An 11955-nucleotide genomic window follows, 5' to 3' on the forward strand; every position below is an offset into this window, starting at 1 on the left:
CTCTGTTGTTAGAAAGCAAGATTGGAAAACCATCTCGGGGATGTTTTAACATCTATTTAACAAATCACCATTTTCCAGAGCCCGCTCCTTCATTGAACTTTCGCCCTTCGGAGCTGACTTTTGCGCAAAGCCATTCTCAAGTCGGCCTTTTGCACGCAACATCCGAACCTGTCGCCCGCTTTGTGTCCAACTTTGTAAGAGAGAGCGTCGTCGAAATTCCAGGCAAATAGTTGTCGTCGCGTTATCGGCATTCGAGAAGCCGGTAATCTCGACGCCGCCAACTTTCTGCAAAATATTTTGTTTTCTCCGGTCAAATGTGTCGAGTGACAATGGCTGCGTTATCGAACGGCCACCAACGCCGCATCTCGAGGACTTCTGCTGCAACGACTCCAGTAATTGACGAGCAAGGCTGCAGCGGTTGCACGACAGTGCTACGCCAAGTCAATACAGCAGTCGGACTAGCTGCAGATGCTATTGAATGAGCATTCTTCAGCACTCGGCACAATCTGACATGTCCTTCTCGTACCTTAAACCGTTACTCTTCAGTCACTCTGCATGCCTATGATTTTCATCATGCGACAAGGACCTTAAAAGACGATGCGCTAGATACAAACCCGATTTGGTCTCACGGAAATGTCGCTGCATGACTGACTGTTTAGCGAAATATGATTTTAGGAATCAACGCGCCCGTGTGATATCGTACTTTTGTCACCCATGACTGAACCTGACAAGCGATTTTCAGATTTTAGGAGCAAATGGAGATGGAACGGCCTTCGACTGATCTGCGACTGCGAAGAATTGGATCCGTTCCGCCGTGAACGCGCGCTGTTTGATCAGCTGATTGGCCGGTTGGGATTCAGACTTATAAACTACGTGATTTTCAAGATTCGCATTTCCAAACTCACAAATAAAACTTTGCCTAAAATAACGACCGTCAAAAGTCCGCAACTAACTGTATATTCAATAATGTTGATCTCATCGGAATCGGATTGGCATCAGTACAGGTTTCGACCGCTAAATCACCCCTGACTACGCCACTCTTAGTAGTGATGACTCTGAGCAAGCAGTGCCCGAAAGAACATCACGGTTAAACGAATACTCGTGTTCTCTAGTGGTTCGGCAGCTATTATTTCTTTTAAAATCCGTAACCACAACAAAAACTGTAGTTGACTGCCGACTAATTATTACTTTGTCCCATAGTTGGCAGCTAAGAACTACGCGGAATATTCCCAAACGCGTTATCTAATCTCGGTCGAGCTATCTCACGACTATCAGACGTCGCGTCCACAAATTGATCGACGATTTCGAAATCTCGAGCTCGGATCTATAAGCCGAGATATCAATTTGTGCGCGGAACTCATGGGTGACATCATTATCTGTGGCGGAGTCAACGCGACAATGGAAGCGATTCATGAGAACCGCGCAATGAAGCGATAGATACGATCACTATACTCAAAAGATTCGGTATTCTAGACATAGAACAAAGTTACCAGGAAAATAGAAATTGTCAAGTTTTGTTATCAGTTCAGTTGCGGTCGCTGTCCCACGAATTTCAACGAATATACTTCACCTGGGATTCAAAATCCTCGTCCTTTTCGTCCAACTAACATATGCTCGGCGGAAATTTCACGAAATTTCAATATTCATATTGAAATGACCGCGATTCTTTTCGGCTGCAATCGTTAGCAACTAAAATAGCAGAGAATGGATAAGATATTTGTACGACAGTTGATTTTATATACAATGTTCTTTCCAATTCTCTACGAGTTGCTGACGATTACCCCTGACGAGTGTTAGCCGAAAATATTCGGGTTCATTTCAATGTCAATATATTATTCAAACTGCATGTTGAAGTTATAAACCTCCAAGAGTATATATATATCGTCAATTACGTGAAAACCACGACTGTGGTATAGTATGTCGAGAATAGTCGAGCATGCCCATTGCCCTCATTCAAGTCGAAATACAAACACTACTTACTACATACTATCAGTTATCAAGCTTATCGGACCACGATCTGATATATCGACCTAGCCTATACCGACAAATTCCGTGCGTTCGGTTTCATCTCTAATCATTTTATGTTATCTTCTATTACTTTTTATTCAGTGAACAAGCCTCTTAGTCACATGCCATTAGGCCAGGACTGGTGTTACATTCAAAAGACAATACTCCTGGTCGTTTCGACATCGACACCTTCCTATCCTTTTATTGTATCGCAGTCTTGTGGTGCATTGAAATGATGAAAATGTCAACGACATGACTGCCCCACTAACTGACTGGCCACAACACTCTCGTGGTTACAGATCTGTATATTTACATCAACAAGTTCCAACGAAATATATTATTTCTTCTCCGGAATGTAATCGTACGAAGATTCGTCAGGCCTGTGAAACCATTTGCCGTCCATTGTCACGAAATCGTCGCATCCAAGAACGGCAGAATCAGGAACCTCGCAAACAAAGTTGGACAACTAGAAAATTGTTACCTTTTCCAAATTAGATTAGATATTCTTGCAAATCGGATTACAATTCAAATTACTTTATTCGCAAAACCTTGGAAATTGAATTCAATTCCGGATTAGAAAGAAACAACAAAAATCAAGATTATTTAATATCAAATCAGAGTTCATTCATAAGTACGAGAATAGCAAATGTCTGCGCAAGGGTGGCCAAGGCTTCTATAGCCCTACAGCGCAACTAGCGGATTGACTTTCATTACCTTATCAAGCGGAGTGTAACGCGAATGAAAGTGGTCTTTGTACGAATCGTTGTCAGCTCTGCGGATAGAACTTTTTCGATTAACCAAACGGTACATACATTCAACTCTTCCAACCTGTTGTAGCAAGATATGTACGCCCACCGTCTACGCGGGCTTTTATTCTGCGAGCTGGTGTGCAGAAGATTGCAGTGAAAAAACAATCCGTCTCCAGCTTTCAAATCGACATCAACCTTCTGCATCACTTTCAACGCCTGGCAGTAACAAAAAAAGATTCCAAATTATGTCTAAAACAGGGGCTCCCAACCTTTTTTACACCGTGACCCCGATTAAAAAAATTGAAAAATCATACCTCCCTATTTTTTCTACCATTGTGAACAATTAAGAATCTATATTTTAATTTAAAAACTGGTTTACACTGTAACCAGTTTACACTGTAGTAAGAATTAATAATGATGTAAATACAACGCACAATAATAATGATAGTAGTTATTACATATTCACTTTTTGCTTTGACAATGTCTTAATTGCTGATTTGGTGGATGGGGGTGAAGGGACCAGTGTCACGCGTCATATTGAATATACAAAAGATTGTTGAAAATCCACATTCACAATGATATGTGGATGGGAAAGGTAACAGCAATGAGATGAAAATATTGTATTATATTTGCCTAAAAAATGTGGTCAAACTATTTTTCTCAAATCTCAACCAGCCAGTGTCTTTCTAGCAATTTAGAGAGTTTGCTTTTTCATTATTGAATTTTACTGTATTTCTTTTGTTATTGCTTATAGTCATCTCATTATTCACTTCTTTTCATTGCACCCACCCCCTAAAAAATGTCTTGTGATCCAGGTTGAGACCCCCTAATCTTAACTGAAAAATCAACGACCTGTTCCACCCGCTCCAAGTCCGCCCCAGCCTGCTGCCCCACCCTTCCGTGATCGATGCGCCCCATTTTGTGCGATCCTCGGACCACTTGGAGGCCCCCGTTTCCGCGGTCCGCGTCATCGATCGCAACTTGGACGGATATCATGTCGGGTCGCAGTATCCCGTTCAGATACCAGTACCTGTCACGATTAAAGTTGGATAGCAGATATGTGCAAATTTCTACACCAAGCTTAGTTCGTTTCGCACTATACGCTCTCCTGAAGCGTTTTAAGGAAACCAGAAATTAGATTAGAATTAAAATGAGATCGAAAAAACATCTCACCAATTCCATTACAGACATTCCGCTATAATTGGTCAAGCTTATATAAATATTGCTATCAAGTCTTCTACAGATAGTTTGAGGGTATTAAATCAGCCCCACCCATAGTCCTGGTGCCACTGGAACGCTCCTCCCGTGAAAGCTTCCTTCAAAACCATCTTGGTGTGATAGTGAAATACTTCGCCACCGGCAAGCTGCAAAAGAGAATATCCATACTCAGCATCGGCACCGTATATCCGTGGATGGAAAATGGTCTATACTCCCATAGTTCTCACCGTATGGTACGATGGAAATCACGTAAACACCATTTAAGGTAGCACATTGTGATTTCACACCCTTCCAATAGGTGATAATGAGGAACACACCCATTCTTATGGAGATAAATCCCTAGATGTAGTGGGTTTTGTTTACGCGAAACAACTTTTTGAGATCATCTATTGGGGTGGCGCAGGCAAACAAATTCATAAGAATAGGTGGATCTTCGATTTTCATCTGTTGGAATGGCTTACAATGCGGTAACGGAGTGCGTTTACCTTTTCTCTGCACTGAAGTAGACTTTGCTCACTCAAACTACTTCCTCAAGAGGTTAGAATTTTAGACAACTTCTACAGTACTTTAGAATTTTCTGGCAAGGTCAACCCAACCTAAATTATACGTGGAAGCAGGTTTTAAGGTGTCGACTAGGAAAAATGATCTATATTTTTAGTCAACCTATACGATCGATCCCCAATTTTCTAAAAAAAATCCCGTTGTAATGTTTAGGCCGCCACCCTATAAGCGATCTGATTCGAACCTTAGAGCAAGTGTCCACAACTCTTTCGCAGCGCCCCATCATCCCAGAGTAATCATTTCCAGGGTGATTCCACAGAATCATCTTCACGAATCCGCCATCTCCGTCGGAAATCGAGTACGATCTTTTCATGAGTTCAGAGTCCGGACTTTCGAGATTCGACCGCAACCGGGAAATCTCATCTCCGGAAAACAAATTTCTGTGGAACACAAATCACGACTTGGACGACTAAGATAATTCTAGTTGTGTAATCAGTGCGAATCTAATTCTGATCTAATTTGTGAATTGTTTCTGTGCTCGAATTCTAATTCTAATCTAATTTCTGCTTTTCCTGAAAATGCAACAGGAGAACTGTACAGGGATGTCTAGAAGTCCTAGGTATCCCTGGAACTGTAGTGTGAAACGAGACAGACATTCGCCATCCCCTTCAGTTCAATTTCCAAGTTTTGAGGAATTCAGAAATTCTAATTCCAATTTAATTTGGGAAAAAGTGTGCAGCTATTCCAATTACAATTCCAATCTAATAAAAAAAACTGTAGCTATCATTGTAATTCCGATCAAATTTGGAAAAGATGAAAATATTCTGGCTAACCTACCTGACAATCGCAAATCCGCTTTCGTTGTAATCGCGTTGCATTTCGTCTGTGACATCAAACTTCACGCCTGGCTGGCGATGAAAGGTAGGCGGGCATGATGAGTTATCTGCAAATTATGATTTACATCGTGTAAAAGTGAAAGCAAATTCTTTCAGGCTGAGACTTTGACTTCAGCTGCTGCTTAGCAGAAGTAAAGTCGTAAATTTCTTCTCGAGTGGAAGTAGCTATTTCCAAATAAGTAAAATTGAGTATTTTAGGCCTGGTTTTGATTAGAGAATACTAAGTATAAGTATATATCCAAAAGCAGTGGTACAAAAACAAGGCCACTCGGATAAGTAGCGCAAACTAGGACTAGAATACTTAAAATGGCTACTCAAGCTGTTGTTATTATTAGGCCTATAGTTTTGCCTAAAATACATAAAACTGTTTAAAAGTAGTATTTGGCGTCGAATATTTCCGTTCGAGTAAAAGTAACGGTTTAAGCCAGTGGTTCCCAACGTGGGCGATATCGCCCCCCAGGGGGCGATTTGGCGGTCTAGGCGGGCGAAAATGACGAAGGGGGCGACAGGGTGGCGAAAATGGACAAAGGGGGCGACGGGGGGCGAATACAGCGAAGGGGGCGATAGGGGGGCGATGACGCGTGAAAACGGCTGACCTATTTTTTTTTTTTTAGTCAACCCACGGAAATTTAGTTACAAAAGTGTGTCAAATCAGACATCGAGCCGAAAATTTGACTTTTTTTTTTATAGTCAACCCGCCGGTGATTGCAATTTGCATCCCCAATTTTCGGTACACAAAATTTGGGGGGCGATGATCGGTGTTGACCTTGAAAAGGGGGCGAATCGGTCGAAAAAGGTTGGGAACCACTGGTTTAAGCGAAGTAAAAATGACTATTGTTATAGTTTCATTGCAATTTACTAAAATTTCGAGAGCTAACAACACCTCAAGTACACCCGCGCAAGGCGAAACGTGATATTGGTATGAGCTGCAAGATATAATAAGCGACTCTATTCACATTATTCAGTTCCATTTTCCGTAGCTTATATTACAGAATGCCTCGGCGCATTGCATTATCATTATTATGATCTGAGACCTGAGGTTCATATCTAATAGATAAGTGCAATTGATTGCAATTCGGGGGCAAACACCCTGTACGTATCCTCTGCTATGCGAGGCGTGATTGTGATATGTTATGCAAGATATGAGCGACAGTATATTCAGATTGTTCATTGATGATTATAGAAATGCTCTGGTAATTTACCTTATCAATATTGTGATCTGAGACCTGAGGTTCACATATGATATAGTTAAATACGCTTTTCTCACTCGATACATCCGTTGCGACAAATTACGCGAAATAAAATGACTCACCTGCCATTGTTATTCGATTTGAAAGCCGCTATTCGGTCGTCAGAATGGCTTGCAGTGGCTACAATAATGTCAATATTGACGCGCGAGGCGAATATGCGACTTTGATCGGGAGATGACGTCGTCGATGTTGAGTCAACTTGTTTTCATTGCTCTTTGTGACAATGCTGTCTTCAAAGCTCATCCGAAGAAGAATCGATAGAAGAAATCCGAGCTGTAAGACAAGCTGACTCGTTGCAGCTGCGAGCGGTTCGCACGGAAGCCTCACTTTGTGCCTTGCTCACATTTTAATCCGTCCGCACCTCGCGCTATAAAAACTAGCAGGCGGACGCGGCGCGAGTTCCTGCGAAATTGTTTTCCGATTCCGAGCGTGGATCGGGAATGTAAACAAACAAAATCAAGCCGACCGTGAACAATATCCCCGTGACAGCATTGTGCGAGACTTCACAATACTGGCTGACTCTCGGCAATCCGAACACTTTTGCGAGAACTGATCTTGAACAGAAGCCAAAAGCGCGCTATTCCTATAGCGTGTAATTTCTTATCCGCAAAAGTGTGACCTTCACCAATCAGGGTATATCCTATGAAAGCGTCAAAATATATGGGCTTTATAATTGACTTATAGGATCGGGTTTGGGATGGTTGGGGTATCGTAAAAATAGGGTTGGGTTAGGGTTGGGTGTTGTTAAATGAAGGTGGTGGTATTATAAAGTGAGGATTTGGGCTATAGGGTGTCGTGAGATTAGGGTCGTGGGCAATGTTCTCTCTAAGCTGCGCACGTGCGCTAATGCGCAGTGCTGACACGGTCTCTGCGCACAGAAAATCTAAGTTGCGCACAGAAAATACGAAGTGATGACCTTTTTTAGTCGTTACGCACTGTTGTCCAAGGGTCTGCGCAGTGAGTTTGTGAGTGTGCGCATACTCGTCAAAAATTAGAGGGAACATTGGTCGTGGGCTCGTCAAATTACGGTCGCGGCCAGGTTAAGGCCAAAGGTTGGGTATCGTAACATGTCACTTGTGGATATATGAAAGTAGACTATTTGCGCTCATGTTCATTGCGACCAATGTCCCATAAAATTCAACGACTACATCACCTCGGAATCAAAAGGCACACAAAGGGTTGTAAAGTCAATTTAAAACAAACATGTAACAATCCCCTTATTAAAAACATGTTTTCATTGTTTTTTGTTGTTGTTTTTTAATTATGACGTCACCAAGATTCAATTGTGACGTCATAGTAGATTGAAAATATAGGATAAATATAGCTCCTTTGACGAAATATCTACACCAGTGGTTCTCAACCTTTTTGTCTTCGCGGACCCCTTTTGAACCGTCACGGACCCCGCGGACCTTCTCAAGTTTTAGTTCAAATTTAGCCCAATTGTCTTGCCACCGGCATCTGTCATTTGCATATATCAACTATAGGCTTGTGATAAACCGCCACATAATGACCGTTCCTGACAATAAAATCATACTATATGTACAAATTGGCCGGAATTTTATTATTCCGAAGTGTATTCTGCAGCTGCATTTCTTAAATTATGTGGTCGTGTCTTGAAAATTCACGCATTTCGATGTGATATGAACAAGTTCCGAAAATCCATTTCCAAAATGGTAAAGGTGGAGGCGAATGTAACATTGCCACCTGACTCTTCCGACGACACCTTCGTGTGTCATCGAAACATATTATTTGACACCCAAATTGAGAAATAGATTTCAATGAAATTATCACGTCCAGACTAGTCGTTTCTGTCTGCAGCTCATCTTCAAGATATTCTGGAATATATAGTGGTTATATGTGTAAAATACCTGAGTTAATCAAACACGATTCAGCAACTGCTGGAGAGACTTTATCAAGTTTCCTACCGCCGAAGCGGCTGGATACAAAAGAGCAAGTGAAACCACGACGCAATTATTATACAACTGATATAAAGGGCAGTATTGCAGAGCAGGACTGCCACATATGTAGGCTATAACATAGGAGAAAATGGATTCCATGATGTGGATTTAACCCCTTTTTAGTAAAAAATAATTTTCACCAAACCTAAACAAAACATCTCTAAACTACAATATGCTTGTATAAGTAGGCCTATGCTATTGGTAATAAAAGTTAGTTTGCATGGTCGGATAATTCATATCATATAGTGTCATTCTATTGATGTGACTCCTGAAGCCTTAGTAGTTTTGAAGCGAAACTGTCTCGTCATTTCCCTAATTTTAAAAAAGTTACAAATTGGTAATAAGTCATTTTGCAAATTTAGAGGCCTCGCGGACCCCCGGTTAAGAACCACTAGCGTGGATATTTCATTTCAGACGACCATTCTGTTTATGTAAGTCCTGAAGGTTTAGCAGTTACGAAGCCAATCTGCCTCATGAACTTCGTAGCTTAAAAAATTAGGTAATCAATCATGTTGCAAACTTAGAGGCTTCGCGGACCCCCTGAAAATGCTTCACGGACCCCCAGGGGTCCGCGGACCCCCGGTTGAGAACCACTGATCTACACTATTGATGTTGAACTAACGATGTTGAGGGTTCCAACCATCCCATATCGATTGACGTCAGCTATATCGGGTGGTAATTGTCCGTAGGCTCATACAACATGTTTTTGGAAAGTATTTAGCTAGGGATGGTGTGAACTTGAGGTTCACGTTCGCGTTCTGTGTGTGAACCTCGGAAATTTAGAGGTTCACGTTCACAAACGAACCTTGATAGGTTCTGCACTGTGAACCTTTTTCATATATTACAGATTTAGCTTCATTAAAGCATCTTTGGTTGAAATTTATCGCATTTCAATTGCGGACCACTCATATGCATGGCGCTGGCAGCATAAAAAAATTACACTAAACGAGCATCCACCTTGACATTTTCTACAATTTTCCTGGCTTCGTTACAAAAGTTTGCTCGAAATATCAAGCTTTCTGTTGGGGAAAATTTAGTGACTCTCTGCTGTGAGCTTGACCCGCAATCACACAACATCAAGAGCGGAATACACTACACGTAGGTAATCAGCGAATGATGCTTATTCAACCAATCAATGAAATTGATATCGTTGTCTGATGTAAAAAATCTAACAGGTGTACGGGGTCAATGTTGATTTCATATGTTCATTGTATCATAAACCAAGTCCGTGCGATTGGGGTGTTGGCTACTGCTGTATAACTTGTTGAAGGCGTAATATCGGCAGCAAGTACAGAAACCAGTTTCACACTCTGCTCAATATCAACGTAGCAATTCTCAGACGCCGAATACATTGCCCGTCCGGCCTAGGCCGTTAAGGCGTAAGCTTATATTCCCTTGCAAGTCCTCGTCGAAATTGTTTGCAAAGCGACGGAAGATATTGATTTTATGGGATTATTATATCATTTGATTGCCCCAGCTGATACATTTGGCGGTTTAACAGGTCAACGCGTACTTCAGCATTGCGGCAATATGTAGCCTGAGTCGTCGCTCGGTATCGTGTACATTAATATAGGCTACCACTTCACAGAAACGTCGAATTGGAATTAGCAATATGACGTCACGTCACGTCGTGAGGTTCACGTTCGATTTCACACAGAACCTTTCAAAAAGGTTCACGTTCACACGAACCTGAACCTTTCAGAGGTTCACACCATCCCTTTTACACAATTATGGCATAATTTTACAACTTGAAAAAAACACAGTTTTTTTTAAAGGCCTTTGTTTAATTCACTGTTTAAAACGTGTTTTAGACAAAGTGTTTTAAAACACCGTTTGTTTTAAATGCAACCCTGAGCACAACACACACTGCACCGTACAGCCACCGTGTTATATCAGTTCACGACTTCACAGATTTTCATTTCCGCTAACGTGCTACAATTGCTACATGTTTCGTATGAAAAAGGGTTTCCAACAAATTTCCGAACCAGCCCATTCTTTGTTGCGGTTGTTATTGCAGATATGGGTAGACGTTCTCTGTAACATCTGGGCCTTTTTACGTGCCGTTGTTTTGCATGCGTGGGTCTGTTACGTTCAAGATTGAGCCAGAAAATTGCAGCAGAACTTCTCATGTAAAAAGGGCTATTAATAAAGCAAATGTGAGTGTGTGTGTGTGTGAAATTAGTGTTACTGCGTATAGGCGATGTTCTTATTTCTTGCAGACGCTTGTCTAGCTCATACGCAAAGCCTACCTAACCACAGTCTGGCAATGGGTCGGGCAGGGCAAGCTTATGTTCACGTGCAGTCCTCACTACGGGTTTGAACGTCCAACATGCTGCGAGGGTTCAAAGAATTTGTTGAAAACTTTGATCGACCATACATGATGTCTCATTGATTTCAACAGCTATATTGGAGTGCATTAAGTTAATAAATTCATTTTGGTCTCAATGACATACGCTTAAAATTTACATTAAATGCGATTTATATCTTGTATAGGTGGATAAATAGGCGAATATGTATCGATTCAAGAATCCGGCCCGCCAAGTATACTACATTTTGCCATATCCGACCCGCCGACGGGAGAAGTTGCCCGCTCCTGCTCTAGCAACTACCATGGAAATGTAAAACATCAAACTCAAACGTAACAATTCTCCTTTCGTTTAACTTGCCGACAAAAACTGTCTTTTTTTGGGGTGTTAAAAATATGGTAAGGCTGTAATTACAACAGAAACGCCTTTCAAGACAGATTTAGACAACTATAGACAAATTTCAGATATCCAAATTAGATTAGAATCAAAATTATAGCTACACGTTTTTTCCGAACTATATTAGAATTGGAATGATAGCAACACCGTGTATTCCGAACTAGAATATTAACATGTTAGAATTAGAATGACTGGATTTACCTAATCTTGCAAATTGAATTAAGTTCAGTTCGTGTCGATTCAAAGTTCATCCTCATAAGTCATAAGCATAAGAATGGCAATTTCTGTGTATATAGAGAAAACTTGGCTGGTTTCGCTCGATACAGTTCTCCCGTAGCATTTTCAGGAGAACCAGAAATTAGATTACAATAAAAATGATAGCATATAGAAACGTTTCACGAATTAGAATACCCGCATTTCGCTCTAAGTAGACTCGTATAGGACTCTGTGTCAAAGAAGCTTTTGTGATTCATATTCTTCGGTGAACTGTATAGTAAGACTGATACTCGCTCTGGTGCGATATTGAAAACCGAGATGCCATCAGGATTTCTAAACTTGGTCGTTTATATATAGCTCAATGGTTAACGACAACCTGGCGAACATCACTTAACTATGATTCTAATCTAATATAAAAAAAAGGCTGAATTTTTTTTCCTTGCCCAACTCGAGTCAGA

The 11955-nt window shown here is 41.1% G+C and overlaps 1 protein-coding gene across 2 annotated transcripts; it reads right to left on the bottom strand.

Moving 5' to 3' along the window:
* Positions 1-2299: 2299 nt before the first annotated feature.
* LOC145455320 (ectoine dioxygenase-like) lies at positions 2300-6996 on the bottom strand. 2 transcript variants are annotated; one of them, XM_080333288.1, is made up of 8 exons: positions 6684-6996; positions 5313-5418; positions 4720-4915; positions 4029-4120; positions 3609-3786; positions 2836-2972; positions 2722-2779; positions 2300-2452 (listed from the first exon to the last, which is right to left on the bottom strand). In XM_080333288.1, the coding sequence occupies exons 1-8, from the start codon at positions 6688-6690 to the stop codon at positions 2345-2347; spliced, it is 882 nt and encodes a 293-aa protein (XP_080189414.1). In that variant the 5' UTR covers positions 6691-6996; the 3' UTR covers positions 2300-2344. The 2 variants fall into 2 exon arrangements, with proteins under 2 accessions (XP_080189414.1, XP_080189415.1); XM_080333289.1 differs by lacking the exon at positions 6684-6996 and adding an exon at positions 6574-6643.
* Positions 6997-11955: the final 4959 nt, after the last annotated feature.

The sequence above is a fragment of the Botryllus schlosseri genome, chromosome 14 (genome assembly GCF_051294905.1).
Source record: "Botryllus schlosseri isolate E-star chromosome 14, Bs_hap1, whole genome shotgun sequence".
NCBI lineage: Eukaryota > Metazoa > Chordata > Ascidiacea > Stolidobranchia > Styelidae > Botryllus > Botryllus schlosseri.